The 27439-nt window shown below is 35.4% G+C and overlaps 1 protein-coding gene across 3 annotated transcripts in view; it reads right to left on the reverse strand.

The window, feature by feature from the left end:
* The window catches only part of RXFP1 (relaxin family peptide receptor 1), a 46748-nt gene that overhangs the window by 6025 nt on the left and 13284 nt on the right, over positions 1-27439 (reverse strand). Inside the window, exons 2-15 of one of the 3 annotated variants that reach the window (XM_079307046.1) lie at positions 24197-24352; positions 11974-12075; positions 11067-11172; positions 9742-9813; positions 8095-8166; positions 6982-7053; positions 6244-6315; positions 5392-5466; positions 5042-5113; positions 4056-4127; positions 3248-3319; positions 2774-2845; positions 723-794; positions 259-488 (exon numbers count right to left, since the gene is read on the reverse strand). In XM_079307046.1, coding sequence (XP_079163172.1) covers positions 259-488; positions 723-794; positions 2774-2845; positions 3248-3319; positions 4056-4127; positions 5042-5113; positions 5392-5466; positions 6244-6315; positions 6982-7053; positions 8095-8166; positions 9742-9813; positions 11067-11172; positions 11974-12075; positions 24197-24352 — 1317 coding nt within the window. The remainder of the gene's footprint in view (positions 1-258; positions 489-722; positions 795-2773; positions 2846-3247; positions 3320-4055; positions 4128-5041; positions 5114-5391; positions 5467-6243; positions 6316-6981; positions 7054-8094; positions 8167-9741; positions 9814-11066; positions 11173-11973; positions 12076-24196; positions 24353-27439) is intronic. The other 2 variants (XM_079307048.1, XM_079307047.1) reach the window with 2 other exon arrangements.

Below are 27439 nucleotides of genomic sequence, written 5' to 3' on the forward strand. Positions count from 1 at the left end.
CTTGCTGAAGAAAGTGGAAATTTGACAGAATCCCCACAGCATGAAAATCAAACATGAAATCTTTGGAATGTCCCAGCTGCCAAAGGCAGCATTTAATGGGATCTCCTGTCATATAAGTCACTGCATTTTGTGTTTTCATTTGTAGCATCATAAAAGTAGAGTTAATCCAATGCTGGAAATGTGTCACTATACTATAATAACAAATATCATACACACTGCGAGCAGACTGAAAAGATATTCTAGGTATGTAGTACTCACAGCAGAGAGATACTATGGAGATGGCATGCAGCTTGTTCTCTGATCTGATGTAAGGTCTCATGCAGATAACAAAAATGTTTCCAAAGCAGGTAATGGCAGATACAACCCAGACAAACACTCTCTGTATGATGCTAGCTAAGAGATTCTCGAGGGAGGAAATCCCATCAGTGTTGGGTTTGCAGCTGCGCACATGAGGAGCATACCCACAGTACTGGAATTTCTTAAAATATCTGTTTGTGAGAAACAGATGAGAGATCATTCTAGATTCATTGTCAGAATATCAAAACTATCTAGTAACTATTCAGAAATCATACTCTGAAAGAAGAAAAAGAAATCAAAAGCTGTCAAAATTTGACAACTGCTCACATGTTGCTTTTCATACACCTTTGTTTCCAATTATCCAATATTCCATAATTGTAAAATTCAGGCCAAAGAAAGAAAACTTTCTAAAATAATCTACTTACATGTGGGAGAGGTTTCTCAGGGGTCTGAACATTCTCCTCTGGATGTTTGCAATTTCAATGCCCTCCAAGCTGCTGTAAAAAAAATTTTCTCAGTAAAAGACCATAGAAACTCAGCAGTATAAAACAAAATTTTATGAGCATTTAGTCGTGATTTTACGATTACAGGAAGCTAGAGAAGAACTTTAATTGCATCTAATCAAGTTTCAACCCTTTGAAACTGGACCAAAAAGTCTGCATAAAATCTGAAGTGGAACAAAAAGGAGTTGCAAATAATTTTAATGAATTCACTGTTCTTCCAGATCTATAAGGAAAATTCTTAGTGCTGCTCTCAGTCATGAGAATTCATGAATACCCTTTCAAAGTACTGTTCTACTGATGTTCTTTCATCATCTCTGGGGAAATAATAAGTTGTTCTAGTAGTAACACTTTTGCACTTATCTTCTCTCTTTTATCCCGGGGAGTGCTTTGCTGGACAAACAAACCAACCCAGTAACTCGGTCTTCATTAGGTCAAAACCAGCAGGAAGCTGGGACACAGAACACAGCATGTAAGAAAACATGCTGGCTATTTTGGTGACACAGAGGTGGGATTCCTTATTTTAAAATTTTTATATATATATATATATAGACACATGCATATATGAATGCAGCAATATATTTTCCCCTGTTGTGCTAGATCAATAAACTTTAACTGAAAAAGTTATTTTAGAACTTCAAGTTCTGTGCTATAGTTCATCCCATTGTCTGATTGGATGTGCAACTGGTCAGGGGTCTTTGGTTCTCCTTGTGGGAAGCCTTATTTGGATTTATTGTTCAAAGATTTGAATGTAATATTCAGGTGAGTTCTGAACACATTTTGGCAAAATTGGAGAAAAGTGCAGGCTTACTGGTTAGTTGATGTGGGCTGGTGGGCAGTTTTGCTGGCAGACATGAGAAAGCCCCAGCATGGAAGTGTGCTAATTTTATTTAAGTTAATGAATCCTAGGGAGTGCTTTCCCCAGTTATTTTTACTGTTTCAAACAGATGAAGAGGGAACTGGTGTTCTACAAACTGGCAAAATACAGTTTCCTATTGATTTATCTCAACATTTAACAGTTTTTTAACCAAAAAATGGGACAGGCTGTGATCACTGAGTTTTATGAGTTCTTCGGTGTTGATAATAGATAAAAGGATAAAATAATGCTGTAGCTTGGCTGTTAAGTAGGTAATTTGTTATTATTTTCTGTGCTTAGCTGCTTATTTTCATGACACTTATACAGGTTTAGTATTTTTAGCTCATTAGCCATTATCAAATTTAGTTTAATTTGGCCAGGGGATTCCAGTCACTGTGAGGAGGCTGGTCTGATAAACAAAGGCATGTGTACTGCTGGCTACAGCTCACACATAATCATATCAGGTGAAATCATAAACTCTTACTACACTTCTGTCCAAGAAAACATCTGATTTTAAATCTCCAGAACCATCTTTAGTAGGGCCTGTTACAATAGGGCAAGGGGAAATAGTTTCAAAAAATGGTAGATTTAGAATATTAGGAATAATTTTTTTATAAAAAGATGAAGAAACACTGGAATAGGTGGTCTAAAGAGGTGGTAGTCATCCCATCCCTGGGAACATTCCTGGTCAGGCTGGATAGAGCTCTGAGTAACCTGATCTAGTTGAGGGTGTCCCTGCTCATTGCAGGGGAGTTGGACTAGAGGACATTTAAGGATCACTTCCAAAATAAACTATTCTATGATTTGGAAGGGATGCCTGACAAGAACCAATGTTGTGCTAAACACCAAGCTGGTTACTTCAGATGTGAAGCGACCTGTGAAGATACACTTAAATCTGCTGCAGATTTGCAAGATTGTTGCTGCACTATCTCAGAATTTTAAGAGGAGGTCTGCTAGCAGAATTCAAGTTAGAGCTGCTGTGTTAGTGTACCTGCAAAAACATCCCCTAAACTCTTCAGGGGCAACTTCTTACAAAACATGTTCTGGATCATGTCCTACTGAGGGAGATGTGCATTATCACAAAGAAAAAGCAGCTAAAATATAAAAACTTGATACTTACAGGGATTTGAGTTTAATTAGAAAATCAAACTGGTCTATTTGTATTTTCTTGATGGGGTTGTAAGAAAGGTTCCTGTAAACACAACAAAAGTATCTTTGGCCACGTTCCTTACAGCTTGTTGCAAAAACAAAGTCAATCTATTCTATTGTTAAATCCTGATATCATGTTAAGGGTTCCCATGAAATTATTGATTTCTCATGATGTATGTAGCATAGCTCATCTTGTATGTACTAACAGGATCTAGGAAAAAGTGGAATTTGAACATGCTGTCTTTTGGGATATGAAAATACACACCTTTTACAAAATAATTCCAGACAAAATGCTATATAGAATTGCTTTTGGTGTGTTTTTAGGCAGAGCTTAAATGATGCATACAAACAAAAGTGCTCTTTTCTTTCCTGACACATATGACTGAAAGCATAATATCAAATGAGGAATATATATTTATGTATAATAATAAACAAGAATCCTTACAGTTGTGAAAGCTCCTTCAGTTCCTTAAATATATATGGAGGAAGTGATTCAATCTTGTTGCTAGCCAAATCTCTGCAGAAACACACAGGTTACAGTAAGTTCTCACTACTTTACTGAATAGTTTTGAGATTTCAATATACACAATTTTATTTGCAAAATAGGATACTATTTATTCTATAGGCTATGAAAAATCTGGACTATAAAAGAATGGTGTTAAAACAAGGTGGGAAGCTAGATCTATCAGATCTTGCTTTGTCTCATTAGTTCAGACATACCATTGATACATAATTTATTGTCATTTTATTTCCATCAAAAAGAAAGTAAAATACCATTAATTTGGCTTGTAGAATCTTACAAGTTAATTAAACATATTGTTTCATGATGGGATTTCTTCCAAATTGGGCAAACAGCACATCTTTACTTTGCTTTTTAATCTCTACCTTTCACCTTACTTTCACTGTGCAGAAATCCTAATAAAAGCAGAAAAAAGGTCTCAGTCCAACCAAAAGTGTCAAACTGGTCTAAAAGACACTGAAGGCATACATGCACCTGGATTGTAGTGATAAAGGGATAATTAATATTATTCTATTCAGGAAATATAATGTTAGAAAAGCCCCAGTATGTTTGATACAGATTATGTATTTTATTGATTATTTCTTTCCTATTCAATATATATTTTGTAATAATATTCTAAAGACGGATGCCATCTCCAGAGCATGTTATGAAATAGAATTTATGATGGATAATATTTTTAATATAAATCACAAAGCTATGTGGGTTGTACAAATAAGAGAACAAATCTACTCACAATTCATCTAACATTTGGAGGGAAGAAAAGCTGTTTTCATCTAGGGAGCTAATTTTATTTTGTCTCATCACCCTGAAAGAATAAAAGAATTTATGTTGCTTCTTCTTGGTGTCTATTTGATTTTGAAGGTAAGGTTTTATAAACTTTAAAATTTCTCTGTTCTCTGCATCTTCAAATATTTGTCCAATTCAGTTAACAAGCTAATTGCATCTAAAGTTTACCATTTTATAATTTGGTAATTAATTTTTTTCACCTATGCATCCCACACAGGCATGTACTTCTGCATATATCTATACACACACATACACATGTGGAAGGCTGGTGTAAATTGACTCAGGGCAGGAGGATTAAGTGGGCTGGAAGGCTTGTGACCTAATCATGTCTCAGACACAGGTATGTGGTTGTGCAACTTTTCATGTATCCTTATTACATCTGCCACTGAGCTTATTCCTTAAATGAACTCCTGAGAGTTTAAAAATTACAAGAAAGCCAAGAACATGGGTACTGCAGAAGAGTTAAAAATTGAATGTGACACACACCATGGAGCCTACTGATCTCCCAAAAAGTAGAAGGAGTGTTCTGAAGATGGTTATATCATCACTGAAAAAACTTTGGAGAAAATTCTAAAACTGGTGAGCCTGGCAACCCACCAGCCAACCAAAATAAGCAACCAGGTATGTATTTTGTATGTTTGCTGGTTCTCATTATGAGATCTTTGACTTCAATAAAAGGGTTATAAAGAAAATTTCTAAATTTTAGTATCATCCAAAGTCTCTTCAGTGAAGTCTAGTTACATATTATTTGCTGTAAAATATAAACAGTGGATATTCTGTATGGTGCTCACTTTAAATCAAACATTTTAATTTAATATACTCAGATAAATAACCATAATACTCAGGAAACTTTTATATTAGCTGTAATGAATCACTTGACTGCTCAGTATAAGCACATCTCTCTCTGGCTAGCTAGCATATCCAATTACTTACAATACAGTTAGAGTGCTGCAGGAGATGAAAGTGGCATTTTTCACATGGTGGATATGGTTGCCTTCAAGGTCTCTGTGATATAAAAGAACCCTATCAATCATTGAAAATAAACTCAGGCACTTATTTTAAGGTAATTGAAGAAAAATACTACCAGGACTTGACTACACAGATGAGAGTGGGAGGCAGACATGTAATACTTGTGCAGACTTAACTGATGACTTCAGGCCATCAGCCCTACCGTGACCCAGCAGACACTCCACAAGATCCAGCATCCCATAAGAAAAGTGGTGTGGAAATGCCATACAAAGACCACAAAATAATATTTTTCCAGTGAAATAAGGTAGACTTACAGCCATTTTAATCTTGGCATATATTGGCACAGAGGTTTATCAGGCAAACGAGCAAGAGAATTATTCATCATCTCCCTAAAAAAAAAACCAAAACCAAACAGGAATAGTACAGCTGGTTATATTTTCTCAGTTACATTATAGAAAAAAATCATGTCTTATATGTACTTCTGAAAAAAACCCAACATTCCAATCTTGCATAGTTTTGAGAGTAGTATTATTTTCTTCAACTTTCACATATTTTTCCTGTGGCAATCTGTACAGAAATATTTTATCCTTAGCTTGCTAATGACCAGGTAAAGGAAAGATGTTAATTCCACAGTTATTAAAATGAAATTTAGCAATCCAATACAAATCTACTATTCAGTCAGACATGTAACTTCTGTGGGTGATGGTGGAAGTGGGGTGTGGAGGGAGGTTTCCCTCTGGGATGCAGAGGAAGAGGGTCCCTCATCTTTTAGGCTGGAGAGGGGCAGTGGCAGATCACAGGCAAGGTATTGAGGAGGGGGTTGGGCTGCCACCAGGGGCAGGGACTATGGGACCTCTCCTGTCATGCCATGGCTCTGGAGGACACCAGGCACCCAGTGCTGCAGCTGCCTCGGCTCTGCCCTCTCAGTGACATCGTTTAGCATTTTCCCCACCATTCTCCCTCTACTTTTCCAGACACTGTGTGTCCACTGCTGCCAGAATCCTCCTATTCTAGCACATTTTGCCTGGGGTAAGGGAAAGCTGCAGGTGCACTGCCAGCACTCTGAAGTGAGCAAGCACTGTTGATGTAAAAAGGTTTTTATAAGCACATGCCCTTCCTATTCTGTTCTTTTGAATAACACCTTTTTTATCTTATTTCATACTTACAGAAGAATAAGGGATTTGAGTCCATAGAATGTTAATGGATAGATCCGATTTATCCTGTTGTTTTCAATGATCCTATAAATTACAGCAAGATATGTGTCAAATTGATAATTTACTTCAGTCTTAAATTGAAGAGATAATAAAAGGTAACAAGCTTTGTAGTGAATTTCTTCAAAAGTCTAGTCAAACTACTTAAAAAATTAACACACTATTCCTTGATAGGTTAAGATATTAATTGAATTGATTTCCTTTCAGAAAAAAATAATTTAAAAAAATGTAACTTAGAAAAAATAATTTCTTTCAATTTAGAAAAAGTGTTTTCCTTTGAGGCTTTAAAATATTTTGATCAAGACACTTTGAGTGGATTCTCTGTAAAAACAAAGTGGCACAACTTAACAGTATTCTGTGGCAATCCAACAGTCCCAAACTTACAGAAGAATGTAAGACATATTATTTGCTTATTTTTAATAACTTAGTCAAAATCTCTCTAAAAAGCAGTAATAAGCCAATATTTCAGTTATGACGGTTATGACAGCAATTTTGTAGGGACATTTTAACTATTCTCTGCTCTCATCAAAGCAAATTGCATTTTTACCTTGCACAATATAGCAGGAGTTCCTTAGTTATTAGCTAGTGTAATGTAATGCTCTGCACAAAAATGAAAGCAATCAAAATATTTATATATATGCACATTAAATTAATTAATAGGCAAATAAATATACAGATAAGAAAACAACATACAGCCATTCAAGTCTGTGGAGGTCTGCAAAGACAAAAGGCTCCAAATTTGTTATCTTGTTGTTGCTCAGGTATCTAAAACGAGACCAACCAAAGTTGAATGAATGGAATGGTTATTTAGCAGCAGACACATGAAAATGAGGTTTAAGATTATTTTTCCTTGATAATTTACCAGAATAATCCTATTTTGTTAATAATTTCTTTTTATTGTGGTAATTTTCATGCCATTGTTTGAAAGCAAGGCAGGACTGATTCTCTAATGAGAATTTTAAGAGCAATTTTGTACAGCACTTTGTTGTATCTATAAGAAAGCACAGCCAGTTAATATTTTCACTGTGTCATATTTTAGACTCTTTCCAGTTTTCTTCTGTGGAGTGATTTGTTCTATGAAAGTTCCCAGGATCCCATTCAGTCTTTGTTAAGGGTATTAGTCATAAATGCAGATACCAGAATAATGGAAAAAAAAAGACTGAAAATTAATAGGGAGGGTACTATAAATGGTCTGGGAAGATAATAACAGCAGCTGTAATAACAGATAATCAACCAGACCTGTGTGATGGAAAGAATAAGAAGTACAACTTTTAAAAACTTTCCTTTTGAATACAATGAAGTAAAAAAATCTGAACCAAACAGTTCAATTTATGTGTTGTCTTTTTCACTGAGCATTTCCCTTAAAAGTTAGAAACACCCTTCAAAAAGTTGCTGCAAAATAAAGAAAAAAGTGTTCCTTTCATCATCTATACTGGTTACTTTGAATTGCATTTGTAAACCAAAACACCGAGTTAAAGAATTTTTATCCATCACAAGCTCTCACTTTCATTTTACTCCTTTATTCTCTTTGGCTTTCTGCACAGTGACTACCATACTGTTTCTTTCTTCCATTCTGACGATTTGGGGAATAGGACTGAAGTGTGCAGCCAACTTGTCTTTTCAAAGTACTGTCCTGCCAGATAAACTCGCACACAGACCTCTTCATCTGTCTCTGCCTTCTCAATTCAACTATTGAATTAAAGTTTTGGACCACTTTGCAAGTTCCTAATATGGAATCAAATAGAGAGACAGTCTCAGAACTCTGCCTGCTGCTTTTTACTTCAGTATTCTAAAAGCAATACTTACAGTTTTGTCAAGTTGTATAAACCTTTGAAAGCACGTTCAGATACTGCTCTGATTTTATTATTCTGAAGATACCTAAGAAGATACAAACCCCAAACAAGTTTTTCTTTAAACAAGTAACATTAAAGCAAACATAAGTAACCAATTAGAAACTATCAGCTAAACTGAATGCACATTTGAATCTTTAAAAGCTGCTGTTTTATTTTTTAAACCTTGAATTTGACAATAACCATTTCACAACTATAGCTGCAGAGACTGCAATATTTTTTAAAAGAAATTCACACAAAGAGCAAAATTACAAAAATCATTTCAATGGATGTTTGCCAAAGATGAACAGCAGAGTGGTGGTTTGCAACCTTCTTGATTAGGTCCTAACCTAACCTAACCTGTAGTGGTTAGGACCAAATGTGACCTAATCTCTGTGCTTACCCAGATTTCTGCTGCAACCAAAATTTTGCAAAGTAAATGTAAAATGAAAAAAACTTTTGATTTTTTTTCGGTGGTACCAGAAAATTCCCAAAATCCTGCATTTGTAAGATAATATATTTAAAAATATGCAGCAAATCTTATGAATTTTCAGTAAACTAAAGATACTACTTTTTAAAATTCTGAATTTTTAAATCTACTTTAATGAAGGAATGATTTGAAAAGTATCAACTGCAAATGCCAAGAATTATTTTTCAAATAATTCTAAGACATTATAATGTTATTCTATTAATAATATTTAAATCTAAGTCCTTTAAATCAAATTCCAGCTAAAGAAGCATCTAGAGGCATTCCTGCTAGAAAGCAGTAAGAAATAGGACATTGGCTTTTACAAAATGGGTGTCTGCCAAACACTGCTCAAGACCTTTTGGAAAATATGAAATTATCTTTTAGAAGGGTATGAAATTCATATTAGAAACAATTGTTTTCTACATGGATTTATTTCTTTTAGTGAAAACCTACCTTTCAGGAATTTAAGGGACATAATGGGACTTAACTTTCAGAACACAAGATGGTGCTGCAGTGCAGCAGAGTTCCCATGAAACAACACTTTGAATAGGTTACACAGAAGCCCTGTTCTAGACTTCCACATTTAATTTTGATTTCACTACTTCTATATAAAGAAAACTTGTTAAAGGCTATTATTTTTGAACAGCATGTATCTTAGACACTGGACAACATAACACAGTATTGTATTGCCATAATAATTTGACTTGTTGGGTATTATTAAATGAGCACCAGACATAATTAGGAGTAAAACCATATGCCATGGGAATGAACTTCCCGTGATAATGATAAGTTTGAGTTTCCAAACTTTTTTTCCTGAATAAATTGATTAACTTAAATTTATTTTGGCATATTAATGCTTATTATAAATCCTTCAGACAAAATTAAAGTTTAGTATTTTTCTTGATTAAACCATTAAATGTGCAGAATAAATATATAAACATAAACCATTAAATGTTCAGAAATTATGTTTTTTTCAAAAAAGACAGATGTCAAGTGAAGGTACTTGAGCCAAACAGTACACATGAGGTACCAAAGAGTGAGATAAACAGACTTTTGCCACTTCAATGTTAAGCTCTGTGTGCGTACATATGGGGGAAGGAAAGGACGCATATTTAAGGCACTAGATAGGTATTTTATGTTACAGCACTCCCTTACAGATTTTTGAGATCTTGGTATTTCTTGAAAACATCAGCAGAAAGTTTCCTTAGCAGATTCCTCTGAAGAGACCTGTAGGAATGAATGCATACAGTAAAACTACTGTCCCAGGTTCTTACAGTGCTTTTGCTATATTATAAGAGCAGCTCTCACACTGCTAAATAACAAAACCAGCATGAAACCATCTGAACATGCTACTTCTGTTTTTCTGTATGTGTGTGTCTATTTAAACAGTGTGAAAAGTACTTTATAATAAAAATAATAATCCATGTTCCCAGGAAAAACTGACAAAACAATAATTAAATCTAAGAATTAAAAAGATTTGAATATAAACTACAGATTTATTTCAAACCTGAAATGCATATAGAGCATATTTCCCAGTTCATGTGTCCCTATATCCCATCTCCATTGGGGACACTCAAGTGTCCTTTCAAGAACAAAATTCCTTAGGACATAGTTTAATTAGAAGAGAACTTAGCCTGAAAGCCAGCTGAACCAACTCACTGCTTTTTCTACAGCTAGAACTGGGTCAGGATTTTTGAACTCTTTTTCGACCCTAAACCAGAAGCCAGTTTAAATAGATGTTTGACATTCCACATCAGTTTTTGTTATGAAGTTTTGCAGTATTTGAAAGTGGACCCAACAAGGAGAACTGAGCACAGACTGGTATCAAAAGGAAAGATCCAGGAAAGACCTGGATCTATGGGAGAGATCCTCAGGTAAGGACACAGAATGCTGCTCCCTGCTCACCACACCTAAAACTGACTCTCAAACACCAAAGTGCAAATCAAGCACACATCAACCATATTCTGGTCTCTTAAAAAAAGTTTTTTTACACATACATATCTGCACAATGACTCAGCCCACATTAAATCCTTTTAAATAACAGCATATTCAGAGACATCAAATGAGAACTAAATAGATTTGCTCCAGCAGGGTGTTCCACCAAGTTCAAGGTTATTGACTTTATAGACAGGAACACAGACTAGGAATATTGGAAGGATCAAAGAATAAGAGACAGGTTCAAATCTCTGTGTCTTAAAAGGAAGCATTTCTTTTGCAGATTTCCTTAGATATACTGAAACTCTTTGTAGCTCAAGTCACTGCTACAAATATGAAATGATCAGTTCACAGAGTTTTTGATTTCTCCCCTTTTATGTAAGGAAAATCTGGACTTAAAATATTAAAAATTACTTGTCAACAGAGAGACTCAGTGCTTCCCAAGCATCAGCTGATCATAATTATAAGGCTGCAGTTGTGAAAAAGTTGCAGGATTAGCAGTCAAACCTGAACAGAGCAAGAGACCAGGTTACTTCTCTACTTACATTATGGTTATGTTGGAAGAGACTGATGGGACAGCACGTAATTTGGCAGCATCACAGAAGACCTCCAGCCCTTGGCAGGTGCACTCTGCTGGCACATCACCAGCCACTCCAGGAGAACAAGAACATGGTCAGGGCAAAAGGTGGGATGTGTGGTGTGACGGGATGTGGAGAAAAGAAATACAGTGTAAAAGAACAACGAGCACAAAGACAGGCATAGCAGGATCTTTTAAACACAATTAAGGCACATGCTTTCACGAAATCCTTTTAGACCTGGGAGGAATCTAATAATAAATATATAGGCACACAAAAATTATATTACCTCCGTGAAATAGCTTGTAAATGCTCTTGAATCTTAGGCATGATATACAGGAATCTGGCATCGAATTTTTGCCAATTCTTTAGATTATTCAGCACTCTTATTACTAGAAGGAGCACAGCTCTCTAGGTGAAAATGGGTCAAAAATGGGTCAGGGAGTCTTTGCTCATCATAGTAGACAGTAGAACCAAAAAGTCTGTACAAAGACCTGAATAAATAAAGAGGGTTTGCCAATCTTATTTGGTTTACAAAGAAGTGAACTGGGAGCAATGTTGCCTTCATTTCACTCTGATATATATGCCAGTTCTATGGTCTCTCCAGCAGTATCAGCATATTCAGATAAACATTTATATTGGCCTCCTAATTGGCTTATGCTAATTAAAATATGCTTGACATTTCTCTTGCAGAAAATGAATCAACCTTAATGGAATTGAAATTAGCTTCAAATTAGCATTCATTCATTTGAGATATTAATTATGTTTTACTATAAATGAAACAGCATGAAATTTCCTGCTATGCTTATATTTGCTTTGCACTTCTTTCTGGGAATCATCATTAATAATCACTCAAATAAAATATGTCATTACTTACAGCATTCAGGTGTCTTTGTCTGAAATGCAAGAGATTTCAGTTTATTGTATTTGTCCTTTGTATAATGTTTATCAAATTGCAGAGACCATCCATTGTTGTCCTCTAATAAAAATAAACAAAAAGCCACACGATATAAATAAATCACAATTAGAAGATATTCAAATAGAAATGGAAGGTAGAAATGTCTTCACTAATTTAGTGAATTTAATTTAATCAATTTTTGTCTAATTAATACAGTTCTTTATTCCAGAGTGTTTTGTACACCATTAGATAACCTTATCTTTAAATACCTGCTTAATTATAAATATCTACCAATAATATGAACTGCATAGAAGTAACAGCTTATTATATCTTCAATAACAACATTTGCTGTGACAGTCACACTGAAAAAGTATATTTGTGACTTCAGAAATTTTTATTTATGTAAGAGCCTAAAAATGAGAGGAAACCATATTTTCATACTTCTTGGATTCATTCAAACATGCAGGTTTGCCACTTTGCCCAGGAAAGTCGAAATTATTACTGTGACTGACTAATTTGAATAAAGGGATGACTTGCACTATCAGAGCCTATAATTCCTTTCCTGCAAATCTAGATGAAGGACAAAGGAACACTTCTTTTCAGAAGAAGAAGGGACTTGGTGCAACATATTCAGGTCAGAGTGGTCATTTTAAGCTTAATAGGCATCTTAAACAAAGCATGACTCCATATTACCCATTTGGACACTGTGCAGAGATGTACTAGATCTGAGTAGTTTATGGCTATAAGAACAAAATTTAAGAGCAAACCTTTCAGTTCGTTCCAAAGAATGGACATTTCAAGAAAAAGAGGTGCTAGAAATAATTACAGATCTGTTAGTCATTTATTTCTTGGAAATCTATTGTATATCTGAACCTGTAAATTGACTGATCAGGCAGCCACTTTCCAAATAGGTTGGAAAGGGGAAGGGAACTTGCCTTTAAAAGCTGTGATTGGATTTTGGTTTTATTAATTTGAATCTGAATTTAGTTTTCTTGATTTGAGTCTGTCTTCTCTTCAGCTTTTAGAGCATCTCTTTTAATGAACATGGAGCAGTAGCAGAAATGCTCCTTGGGATGGCACTCACTAGCTGGTGAGCCAAAGTATCTGTGACAAGTGAAAGCAGCATACTTTAAGGATATCTACTGCAAAACAACATTTCTGTGAGAACTCTCAGGTTGGCTCTGCTTTTCTAGTAATTACAGTCTTAGATTCACCTTTTTGAGGAACTGGCAATAGCCTTTAGCCCTGCAATTTCACAGGGTAATGGTTTAGTTATACTTAAATACAATTCCTCACGGACATTTCTCTATATATCTTTATATTTAACTAAGCATTATTACTATATATATTGGCTTCAAAATAGGCAGGGAGAAATAAAAAATATATACTTATTTGCAACTTTTCCCATTCTGAAATGGCTTCTCATTTTTCATGTCACATTACGTCTCAGTTGTTGTTTTCCCAGACAGGCAGGGGAAGGACCTTGAAAGCATCTCCTGACACCTGACTACAGATAAAGCTGTTTTTGAGACATGTTTGCCTCTTTACTGTCTAACCTGAGTGTTGTATGTACCAATTAATGATATTTTGAAAGATTAAGTAGCTTCAGGCAAACTACCCCTCATCTAGTTACTTTTTGTTATGCATAAATTGAAAAAATGAAAGATTCAAAGCAAACATAAGTCCCTGTCTTCAGGAATTGCTCTGGTGAGGGAAAAGACCTGATAAGACATTTAAGATCATTTTACTAACTTCCTCAAGAGCAGCTTGCATGTTCTGATCCATTAGGAGTTTTGCCATTCTAGATCATTAAGCTACTATTCAGAAGCAGCCTAATGCGTGTTTGACAAAATTAAAGGTATTGGCAAACCTTCTCCTGCCTCTTTTAAATGCTCAAAAGAAGCTCAGTTTTAGGACTGCCTACAGCATGGAATCTGTAATTGATGAAGTGATGAGAACATATTCTTTGTCAAGTGGCAAGTGCCTTAAGAGCCTACTGCCCTGTGGATGGGACCATAATGAGGTTTTCTTCATCACTATTCCCAAATATTTAACTGAAGCACGTCCATTGACTTTCATTTGTATGACTGAACTCAGCAATAAGTGGGAATTCAACATACTGGGAGAAGGTAAGATTTTTAAACAGAAACTTGGAAAGTGGGTTTAAAATTAGATTATTCTTGAAGTATTAATCATTCCAAATGAATGTTTTGCAGTCAGGAGTATAGTATGAAAATACTCTTGGGTTTTCTAATTCATAGTTATGTTCACAGAAAGTTTTGGACAACTAACCACTTGTTTGTAAATTCTGAATATACAGTTAAGAGCCATAAATTCTTATCCTCCTGTAAGCCAGTGAACATATAAAATATAATTTTTCTGCATTTCCCTGGTTGTGACACTAATAGATATATGAGATTTTATTCCATGTTTTTGTATTTTTAATATGCTTTGTCATGTGACAAAGCATGTACAAGAGGTGACCATCTGTGCATTTCACATCTGCTGAGAAAAAGGATGAGAAGTGTCTCCCACTCTAACAGGAATGATGAAGTAGTTTGCTACAAAGGAGAAGCTCCTCAGCATTTTTGAAGAAGTCTAGAAGCAGCTGTGTATTTTTGGAGGCTGTAAAAAAGAAGGGGAAAAATTCACAGAGAAGATGGATTATTTTGTACTGGAATAATTCTTTCTGTTTGGTGTCTCCAGTAAGTTCATTTTAAATAATGGGCTTTTCTCATGGCATGTTTTCAACTAGAGATAAAAAAATGCATATCTGAATATAATAAAACAAGTTATTAAGCATCTTTTGACCTCCAGAAACATATGCTTTGGGCCAAACTTTATGCCCAAGAATGGGACAGTCTCTATTTTACCCAAATTGTTTTGTCAAATCCTGAAAGAATGCATTGTGGAAATAACTATATTTAGTATGACCATTTGGTGAAACACTCAGTGGCAGAACTTTAAATCACTTTCTGGTCGTTTAAAGTTTATATGAAGGTTTGTGACTTGTTAACTGCTTTCAAGGTAAAGGTCTCCAAACACTCTAAGAAATGACTGGAAATAGTACCAGTCTTGAAATCCCAAATCTATCATTTGGGGAAGTACAGCTCAGATGAGCAATTACTTTTATCCTGAGCCAGTTCTAAAGTAGATTTTGTTGGCTGTGATTCTGTTAAAAAAAAAAGATATCTGTAAAACAAGGCATTATCCAATCTTCCTCTACATGGGGCAAGTGGAAAAGAGTGGTGGCAAACTGGATTTATCTGACTACAGATGAATATGCTCTTTCTTGCTGAAAGTTTCCAATTACCACTTCTAATGAGAATAAGAAAGAGTATGTTAATCCTGACAACAGATTTGAGTAATCATTTCAGTGACAGATTCAAGAAAGTATCATCTACTGTTAGTTAAAGACATATTTCTTGCATAGTATGGAGCTTCTGATGAGGATGCTGTCTATATGACTTCCTTCTTCTCTCAGCCACATCTTCATGGGTTATTACACAGAGAAACACTATCACTTAAATGCATAAGCATTCTAAAGAGACACTGTATCACCCTTTGATTTTGCCTTTGCTGTTGGTGGTTATAACCCATGGACACATTTCTTTTTGTCAGTCCTTCAAATAAACTTTCGCTTTCTGTAAGGAATGACTTCAGGCTTTTCACAAAAGTATCTTTTGGTACAAGGAAAACCTGTGTCCTTCCAAATTCCTCCCAGATTTTGCCCTAAACCAAGACACCTCCAGACAAGAAGCATTTCCTTTAAAAATATTTACAGATGAAGGAATATAATTGCCCTTTTCCACAGTCTTGAGGCATCCTGATACAGCCTCATAACTTACAGCAAGACCAAAACCACACAGAGATTTTACAAAACTGAGGGCTGCAGTGCCTGGAGAGGCAAAAACTGGGAGGCAATTTCACTCTCAGTTTAAAGAGCTGGATACCTTATCAATCAATTCAAAGACAATTTACCCCACACCAATCTGTGTGTCACTGCACATACACTGTGTCCTGTATCTGCTGATTATTGAAATCAAATGCAACTTGTCTGCTCATATGTGACAATGCAGTCACAGTAAACCAGACAGGAAACAAATCAATTGACATAAGGTTTACAGTTCTCTGGATGAACTAGATTACATACTTATACAAGTTTATTTTTGATTTTAAAGCGACTTAATTAAGCTACTTCTACTTTTGAGAAAACAGGCAAAATTTCCAAAAGATAAGCTTTTTCTTCATGTTGCATCTTTATTCCTGTGAAATGTGTGCATAAGGTTTTTTAATTTTACAATAATACTCTTAATCTATATACAGTATTCCGATTTCTATTCTATTTTCCTTCAAGTATGTTCAATTTTTAAAGTTAAAATAATCTAACAGCACGGATACATCTACAGAACCTTTAGTTGCTTGAAAGTCCCTTTGGCAGTAAGCCACTATAGCGAAGGCCAGGAGAGAAGTAATTCTAGTGAAATGCAAATTCCTCTTAGTTACCAACCATATTTAAAAATCACAGTAGTAAAATGGATTAAAAGACCTCATAATTTCAGCAAAACTATTCTATGTGCTTATATTTTCACATCAGAATAAACCTTATTATTACAACGCCATATATTGTGGATTGATGGCAGTGACAATAAAATTTGGCGATATATGAAAAATTTCCATGTGTAACTAGAAAATCCTATCTTTTCCCAGGTATTTGATACCTTTTGAGTATATTATTGGCTGTCAAATATTTACTTTATGCTTCACAAACAGAATTTGCTATCTAAGTCTCAAAACTGAATAGCACCTCATACATTCAAATCTTGTATTTTAAGTGTGATGGGAAAAATGCCATGCCAGGAAAACATAAGACCAACTATTACATTATTCATTACTGGTATTAATTTGAAATATAAAAACATCAAGGTTTTCTGCAATGTGCTGAGACAAAAATGAAATTTCTCATCGCCTATGAGCAATCTTGTAATATTAAGACATATATTTTTTGTACAGATATTTTGAAATACCCAATAGAAATTTAGATGTCTGCTATGGAAATCTAGGAGATAATTTAATGAACCTACAGAACTGCAATAATTCTGTGTAAAATTTTAGACCTTCAAAGAAACCAGCATTACATTATACAGGCTGTTACTACATTTATCCTGTTGAATTTTTATTAGCCCCTTTTAGAAAAAGAGCTGGTCTTTTGTAAGTTATTTAGTAAGGCAAACCAGTCACCTGGTGACTGTGTGGCACATGGTAACAGATGAGGTGTGTGTTTTTAGAGGCAAATAGGTGCAAGACTTCAAACAGCCTCTCCCTGCCCCAGTTCTTTAGGAAACCTCTGTGTGTGATGAACTTCTGTAAGTGAATTTACAACTGGAGAGTTGAATGCTCTTTTTGTTCAGAGAACTCTTAGGGCTGAGAGCAACACAATAGTAAATACATTTAGCCAGCGAAAACTACTCTGGAGTCAGAAACAAATTAAATCTGCATGCCTGTTCTTGCTTCACTAGACTGGAAAAATGTGGCTATGACACTGTGATTAAAAAACAAATGCAGACACACTGCAACCATTGCCTAGCTGCCAAAAAAACAGTTTTACAGAACTATCAGAAAATTGTCCAGAAGCCAAATTTTTAAACACTGAGGAAACTTGTGCTCTCAAAATACCTCAGGCTACATTGTTCTTCCTTTAACTCTACATAATTAAAGATACTGCTTACCAAAAAGGACAGAATTAAACACTAGAACATTTTTTCTTCCATTATCCATTTTATTATTATTTTCTGTATGTAAAGGGTTGTCAAATGTGTAGCAATAGTTGCTGGTTTTAATGTCCCATTCGTGGCAAAAGAGTCTGGTTTGCAGAGGTGCAAGGGGTTAGGGCCAGTGTGTGTGATTTTTGTTTTGAAAAATAAGAATTCTGGTGATTGCATTTTTTACAATTCTTATGTTAAAAAGCTTTTTATTCTAAGTAGGCACTATACCTGTGTTTCTTGCACATAAAGACTACCTCTAGAGATTTATTAGTAATAAATGAAGAGCCTATAATAATAAGTTCTGAGATGGAGCATTAAGAGCTATTCAGTAGTGTGATATAATAATTTTAAGTGAATAATAAACTGTACTCCCTCAACCAATTAAGTTTGAGATAAAAAGGATTGAGGCATTTATTGATGAAATTTATGTATCAAAGACTGCATGGGAAGACACTGTATATCTGATGTTTCTGTGGCAGGTTGCACAACCTGTATTTCTTCATTTAAAGAAAAAAGAAACCTAGCACAATGCTTCCAGTCTTTTCCAGATTAATTGAGGAAGGCTAGTACGTGTGTAACAAACATTGGGTTTTTGAAACTCTTGAGATTTTTATTAGTTTCCTAACTTAGGTAAGTTATGATTCTCTACTCACTGAAGACAGTGGGAGTCTCTCTGTTGATTCTGGTGGACTGAGTCCAGGTCAGCTCTCACTGGGCCTGGCTTTGCTCCATAAGCCAGGTGGTGTGACTGAAGATACACATCAGTCGTACTGTTTGGGTTTTAAATTGCAACAGAACATAACAAATCCAGTAACTGTATAGATTTTGACTACATGTTTGTTTGCTGTTAAACCCTAATGGAAGTTAGGAAATACTTTTAAATCTGAAAGCAGGATTATTTGTAAAGGAATGAGTGCACCCGTATTTTACATACAAGGGATTTTCAGAACCTGTAGCTACAGGATGCTGCCACATAGCATTAGTTACATTAGTGACAGAGCAATAGGGATTAATCTCAGCCTTTCAGACATATAAAATATGTTTTCAAATTGGCCAGATGGAATGTAAGATCCAGAGAAAAGCCCATTACCTTTTGAGATCTGATTAGGTTTCTATATTTTTCCCAAACTAAATTTGGCAGTTGAGGGGTGGTTTTGAAACAAGAAATTAGATGCAAGCTTACTGCAATTTACTGAGAAGCTTCTCCCAAAAAACTGGCATCATCTTAACAGCACAGCTAATTTACAGTTTTGGTGACCAAACTGTGCTGATGACCCAGCAGAATGTATGGAATATGAGGAAAACTATTGCAACAAATGTCTTAGAAAATCAGACGGACCTATTCAGTCTCTCAGTGGTTCAAAATTTAGCTGGATTAAGAATTTTTGCAGCAATTTTCAATTAGTATGTTATGACTACAAAACGGCAACTGACCCAGTGTTGTATCCAGCAGAGATAATTACATAAAAGTTGTTTGACTGAGAACACTGGGCCTTTATGAATGCAATAGTAGGATAATTTTAGTCAGAGAAAGTTGACCCTTATCTAGGACAAAAACTTGTCTATTCAGCACTCTAAGTAGAAGGCATATCAGAGAAGTAAAAAAAAAAAAAAAAAAAGTAAGATTATAAGATTTAAAACTTAAATATTTGATTAGGAGCATATGAAATAAATTTTTTTGTATGTGTCTAAAGCTATTCTAGATATTTTGAAAACAAAAAAACCCATGGATCTTTACTGACAGTTTTAACTGCCTTCTTCCAAATGCATAGAGTACATTTATGTTGTGATTAACTTTTCAATTTTTTTTCCAGTATTTCCTGTCAAGATTTGCTCATCTAAAGAAACACACCTTGTCATGAGAAAACACATGTAGGCTCAGTGAAAATCTACATCATAAATGTTGTTGTTGTTTTATCATTTTTGTTTTGCTTGATCAACTGCTGTTTTTATCAACTGTTGTTAGTTTTGTTTCTGTTTGATCAATTAACATCACTGTGAAGGCAGAGATCTCAAAACTCTTCTTTCTATGATATTGTACTTGGGAATGCATACCTAGCACATTTGGTATGCCACTGGACATCAAAGAGTTTGCCAAGAGATTGTTTAGACTGCATTAGCAGTCATATTGCAGCAGTAATGTCTGCAATGTGAGAAATATTTGTTACTTAATTTAGGAACAATTCCCATGTCAATACTGCCATGGCATTAGGCAAGCAGAATTTGTGATTGTGCCTATTTATCCTTGCTCACATTTAAAAAGCAATCAAGTAAACAAATGCCCTAACCTCCCATCTATAAATGCCAAGTGGCAACAGAATCAAATCTTACAGCTGTAAATAAATGGGAAAAGCTCTTCCCTGGAAAATCAGATCAAAGCCGTTATGTTTGAAATCAAACATAGCATCAAACAAAATAGCATCAAACTTGCTGTGCTTTGCCAAGTTGATCTTTAAACAATCTTGGGCACAGAAGGATGCTGAAATTGCTTTATCTTATTTCCCCACACATTTTGAATTTTGCAAATAGATACAAAAATAAATCCAAGTGAAACATGATAGAGGCTAAATTGCTTCACAATGCCCTCAGCCTAATTAAGAGCTCGGTGCTTCAGCAAGGATGAGCATGGAACAGAACAGCAGAGTAAAATATAGTGTTCTCTCAAGTTTAAAATAGGAAATGCCTCAAAACCATAAGCTTTCTGACAATTTACAAAACTTTATATTATTTTTATTTAAAAATATTATTTTCATGAGAGATTTGCGGAGATACCTGCATCCTCTTGGAGGACTACGTTTTCAAGTTCAAAAGGTAAGATTGCATTTTCCATGCACATTTATGGTTATCTGGCTATAGTTCAAGCTGAGTCTCCCATCACTGCAGGTAGAATAAATTGCAGCTGCCTCCTCTTATTACAGTTTACTACATTGCCTCAAGCTCTTTTCCATCAGGGTATCACACACAGTATTATATTGATTTTGGAAAGCAAACTAGGTGACAAAGGCACGAGTTTTCAAAGATGAGTGGCTTCACTCTACTGTGAAATACCAGCTATAATTCACTCTTTTACAGAAGTGGAAGAAATGGTGAAGCTGAGCTGTCAAGTGGGATACCCACACCCTGAGGTTAAGCACTAACAGCATTCTGAGTCTGTTCCCAAGTCTGCCTATGATCCTACTTTGAGATCTTCACTACTCTGAACCTTATTTTTATGGTTATAATTTGGTTGTGGAGAGGAGGGTGGTACTGAAAGAGGAAGCAGAATTGAAGATGGCACCACAAAGCCAATCTTTGTGTGCCTAGGCTGGATAGGAGCAGTGATTACAGCATATTTGAAGACACATCACTCAGTGAGGATTTGGTTATATTTGAAATATTCATAATCATGCTTTGCTTTTACCAGGCACACAGTGCCTGAAACAGGATTAATACTGCAAATAGTCTCAGCGACCACAACAATTTCTTACAATAATTTCTTACAAATACAATCTTAAAAAGATTACAACTATTATTTCATTATAGAAATGAAGTGGGGAATGAGACAAATTTGGTCATTAAAAGAAGAAAGGCACTACTACAAGATTGTTGGAGTGAAACATCTAATGACATATTTTGATTTGTGTTTCCATGGTGTACAGCTGTTAGTGAAACAGTGGGTTTACCTAGCTTTGTTTGAAATACATGCACTAAAAAGAAAAAAAAGGTGTTTTTGAACTACTTTGAGGGTCTACATAGATTTTTTTTTTCCCCCCCTCTCACACTAGTTGGGTTGAATCCTGCAGACTGATCACCTTAAAGTTCCTCAAATTGATGCAAATGTGTTCAGGAATACAAAAGTTGTGCTATTTAATTAGAATACCTTGTGGATAAGATTTAAACTTCTATGACGCTGAATGAAAAAATTACTACACTGCAATAATTTCATTTTAAATTTCTTTTCTGTAACCATGAACAATGCTTTCAACTGAAAACTAGTTGTAAATTAAAAAAATAAAAAAAGAAGGGGAGAAGGAGCCAGATATAACTGCTGGCATGAGGCAGGCATACTGAAGTGGCCCCAGGAATAGAAGGGGGAAGAAAAAAGACAGATAGTTTCTCTGTCTCAGGAACTAATCACTGAGGCCTCTTTTCTTTTAAGCAAGATGAATAATAAAAAATAAAGTTACCCCACAAAGATCTCCCCACTTACTAGATGTGGAGTCATTACAGAAAATCTGATCAGGGCATTCCATGTCAAAGTATGACTGCAATACCGATTTTTGAGAAAACATTACTGCTAAATATTACACTAATGTATTTCTAAATGAGAAGAGGGGGTCAAGATATGAGAAAAACACCAGGAGCATAGTTTTTCCCGGTAGCATAGTTTTACCCAGAACATCAATACAATGACAATGAATATGATTTTTGTAATTTAGGTTTTCAAAATTCAAGGCTAACTCATTCTCGAATTACAATAGAAAGAAGAGGATTCAATGTCACAGCTAAAATGTCTTGTATGTTCATTTCTGTAGAAGAACACTAAGGCACTACTAGGGACTTTGTTATTCATTGCTTCAGGGTTCAGTATTAAATCACTTCTTGCAGTACTCTCCCTGCTCACTGACAACCCATATTCCTTCTAATTGAATTTTTGAAAGTGGTTATTCATAATCCAAGAATACTTCTGTTCTGTGCTACTAATAAGATGAGACGCAAAGAGCTCTTTGATTAATGGTATCAATGATCTTAAATTTCTTTTCCTACCTAAACAATTCTATGATCCTATACTCCTTTGTACCTCCCATTACAAAACTGGTTATATCCTAACTAGCATCATATTCAACTGTATCTTTCACCAAGTCCTTGTGTGCAGACTTTGTGGTATTATACAGAAATCAAATATGGGTAAAGCAATTGTTTATTGTCCTTGGACTTCTTAAGCATGAAAGGGCATCATCATTGGCAATTTCTATTACTATAGGTCAGGATAGCTACAGGAAAAGCAGAGCAAGCCATTTTTGTTCAGGATTTTGATTATTTAAAACAGAAAGTAGGTTTATAGCTTTATAGCAACAGCAAATGGTGAAAAAACTACAAAATGGTGCAGGTCTGTTATATGGGATTAGAATTTAAAACCACTTTCATATGGAGTAAACACTGAAATTGCATAGGTATAACAATAAGGTACTTCACATAGGTACACTAATCAGCTTCACATGCAGTGAGAACAACTACTTTCAAAACCTCATTGACTTTGCTGAGAATGCTGGTGAAAAAATACCTTTACCATATTTTGTTTGAAAATCCTTTCAGAAAATTTCTTTCGGTACACACAGCATGGAATTTTCACCTAATATTTTAATTCTTCCCACTCCTCCCACGTATATCTGATGGTGATGTGCCTGTCTGGGACAGACAAACAATTCAGCTGCTTGGCTCTGGGGAGCTGGAGGCAGGGGACAGTGCACCTGGCTGTTCTCCATGGCTGCAGGAAAACCACTAAGGAATAGGAAGCTTACTTCCCCCATCTGCCATGGATCACCAGATCTGAAGAGCACCTCTGAAAATATCCAGGCTATAAGTAAGGTGACAACAGCAGTAAATAAAATGTGCTAGGGTCGATTTTCTCTCCCTGTGCTCTTAGTTCACAACCAAATAGTGAAGTTCTCTCATCACAGAACATAGGGGCCCCTTTCCAAACTATCCCAGGTCTGTGCCACCTTTCAGCTGTGTCCAAACACAGCATGAAAGATGCTACTCAGCATAGATAAAAGCTGTGCCAGAGCCATGGTCACAAATCAGCAGAAAGCCTTGGCCCTACCTGGTTTGCAGTAGAGGTAAAGCCAAGGCCTATGAGCCAAGCTAAGATCACGACTATGATATAGTGGGGTTAGGAGTGACAAGGATCAAAACAGCATCCACAAGTGACTTGACTATGTGTATGCCTGGGATTTTTACATTTTCAACCACCAAAGTCTGCTGGTAACACAGCTCACACAGCACACTCACAGATGCATGTTTCTCCAAAATTAGGGCATAAATAATTTCTGTAAAACCTTTAAAATTCTTCTAAAATATGTTTCTCCCATTAAGTCACATTAAGCTTTTCATAAAATCTGTTGGAGCATACATCTATCTCTCCTCAGCAAGTCTTTGATAGGTCACATACATTCATTTGTAGACATCAAAATGGCATGTACAAGGAATTTCAAAGCAGGGAAGAAATTGAATACTGATAACTGACTCCATATACAAAGAAAAATGTGGCCCATTCTTCTTTCTCCAGCAAAAGGTTTGCTGGGTGGCTTTATTAGCTAAAGCAGACCTGCTGCATCCTCTGAAAAGCACATAACTTTCCCATTCCTGACACTGCACAGCCTCCTCTTTGGTGTGAGCACTGCCTGGGTTTCACTGACTACAGGTGCTAGACACAAAGAAAAGTTTCAGCCACATACCACAGTTGTCCTCGTCAGCCCGATTCCCGCAGTTATCCTCACCATTGCAGTGCAGCTGCTGGGGCAAACACTTTGTGATATTGCCACATGGAAAGTAGCCCACGGGGCACCTGGTGCCAGCTCCAGAAACATGGTCTTCCAAAGAGTCACAGATGACTAAATAGGACCAGAAAAAATATGTTTATTTTATGATGCGTTTAAAGGCATTTGATATTATGTTTTAGTAAGTACTCATTTACATTTGAATGTGAATATCAAGCAAGAAAAATGTATTAATTAATTTGACATGAAATTGCAAATAGTATATGAAGTACATGTTAAACTTGACAAAAATACATTGTTAGTTAACTAAAATTTTCTTTGATATAAAGCAAACAGGTAATCCCTCCCTATTCATCCTCAGAATAAGATCAAAATGTAAATTGTACAAGACAAATGACCTAAAGCCATTACTTTAAAGGATTGTTTTGCTATTTATGATAACAATACACAAGATTAACTATAGGTATTCCTGCCCATGGAAGGGTGGTTGGAGCCAGATTATCTTTAGGGTCCCTTCAAGCCCAAATCATTCTATGACATTAATTTGTGCTGAAATTTTAGACCCAGATAGGTAAGTCCCTTTTTACGAAGTCAGATGCATATATGTTTGATTATATTCTAATTTTAGAGAAATTTCTTGGTGTAAATGGATCAAGGATCCAAGAATAAGGCATCTAACATCAAATCTGTGGCACAGTTTTGCTGAAAATGGAGTAAGACACCATGAAGGGACCAATTATGAATCCTTCAGAAGAGTTGTTCGTCTTATCCAAAATCTGTGGAGAATCTGTCAGAATGTATCAGTGTGAAGTTTATACACACAGGTGCTGTTCTGCTGAGCCCGTGCTTTGTAGGAAGGAACTTCAGAGAACACAGGACTGCATCCAAGCAGTGCTGGTGGGAAAGGCAGAGGGAGCTGATGAGGGACTCCAGGGCAGCAGAGGACTCTGCCTGTTCTCTGTTCTTCACTTCTCTGTGCTGCAGCAGCTGCAATTACCCACATTGCAGATGCATGATGCCTTACCAGTCCCACCAGTGTACCTGAGAGACAAATTCTGCCATCACTATTCTTTTCCAAAAAAAAAAAAAAAGACTGATCTATTGCTTCTGTAATGGATTGCAGGATACCAAGTCAGATTTCTTGTCGTATGTGATCAACTTCTTTCCAAGAGCATACTATGGAGAGGGTTTAAAATTACTCTAGAATTAAATTTGTTCAGTCCACAATATATTGGTAGTGGAGAAAAGCATAATCCAGACAGAACACTATCCAGTGTTCTGCACTTTCAAAGCTTCCCTAAACCTACCTAGTATCTTTCTGCAAGTGTCTGCTAATTTAATTTTTGAAGAACTTTCAAAAAGGAGTATCACTTTCTTAGAGCTACAATTTGACTTGATGCATAGCATTACAAAAAATCCTAAAAATCAAATGCAAATTTTATTTTAAATTTCATTTCTGTCTTAGAACACTTCAAATACTCTCTACAAACTTTATTAACTGTGATGTGATGCTTGTTCAGATAGTAAACTGCTAATTTGGAAACATGCACCTATTTTCCTAGGTTATTTTCAAAAACAAAAGTTCTTTCACAGAACTTTCCCAGATTAACAAATAAGGTTCATCTACAACATCTGATTTTTTGCACTCATTTTTCTCTTGGACTAAGACAAATCACCTGAAATTCAATCAAGTACTTCAGATTCATAAAAAAATCTTTTCTGAAGAACTTACTTCTGGTCCTTGACAACATTTACAACTCTGAAAAATTGAAATGTAAGAGCTGTAGCTGCAGAAAACTGAGATAAATATCTTCTGTATGTACAGAATTATACTTGCTGTCAGAAAGAAAGTCATATATTCCAGCTAACTACCACTGAATGATTTTGAAAAGTTGACTTGCTTTTACCCACAAGTATGTAACCTATGCAATTATTCAAAGAGCATTAGTTCCTTAAGACTTTTACATATAGGTACCAAAAATAAAGCTACACCCTAATCAGAGGCTGAATTCACATTTGCATGTTGTTCATAAATTCCTCAGCTGTTTTGTGATAGTATCCAGAATATTATGATTAACTTGTTTCACCCAAAAAGAAGTAGCAAAAAAATCTTATGTAGGCATACTGTCCAGCAAAGAGTGTACGTACAGTTCTCAGTGTCTTAAGTTCCTTTCTCAGCAAAAAGCTGAGCAGGCAGCTGAGGCTTCCTTAAATACCTGTTACAATCTGAATACTTACCAACCATCTGGTGATAGACACAGTATGGATAAAACTACCATAAATGAAAACATCCCAGACAGGCCATCTAAAACATTTCACATTTTGTCAAGCCTTTTATTCTCCACATAGAGACATATTTAGACTGATCTGAGCCTTGTGCTTAAAGGGGCTGATCTCCATGCAGTTTAAATTTCAAATGAAAGTATTTATCTTCTCACAGCAGCATTGAGAGGAATTTCACAGCATGTTCCAAAAATTATTATTAATTATTCAAATATTATTAATCCCTGAACTAATTAATGAATTTGTGCTGCCTTTTAGAAATCTGTACTTTGCCATAAAGAATAAGTCCCTCATGATGTTCATTTTTTTGAATTCTTGGTTCATTTATAACCCTGACGATATCTATTCTGAATCTCTGCATTACTCATTTTGTGCTATGTTGGATTATCCTGGCATGTAAATATCTGCCTGGGAAAGGAGATAACACAGCTTCAAAACTCAACAACTTCATCCCAGTTATAAAATTAGTGGAAGCACTGGTCTTTGTCCACTGACTTGTTAACATCACTTTGTTTATACAAAAATAAGACAGAAATTTGGACTCTGGTGATTGCAGGAGATTTATGTATGGAAAAGCCCTCAAGTCTCTGAGGAAATATCTGGTAAAGCTGACAAAGGTAGAGAGCAGATAACACAGTAAAAACTGTTGTAAAATGTTAGATAATATTCAAACAATTATCTTTTGGATTGAGGAAATTAAATTTCAGTCTTTTATGTGAGGAAAACGGATAAAGATAGCACTGCAACAACAGCAATTAAAAATTATGGTTATTGTTTTGCAAATACAGACTTTACTAACATTGGAGTTCACCATGCCAAGATAATGATCTATCACTCCATCTTTGTGATGTAGTATTAAAGTTGCTGGTTTTTCTATATTTGATTGATTTTCCACTATGAAAAAATTGAACCACTCTT

This window comes from Erithacus rubecula, assembly GCF_903797595.1.
Source record: "Erithacus rubecula genome assembly, chromosome: 5".
Taxonomy (NCBI): domain Eukaryota; kingdom Metazoa; phylum Chordata; class Aves; order Passeriformes; family Muscicapidae; genus Erithacus; species Erithacus rubecula.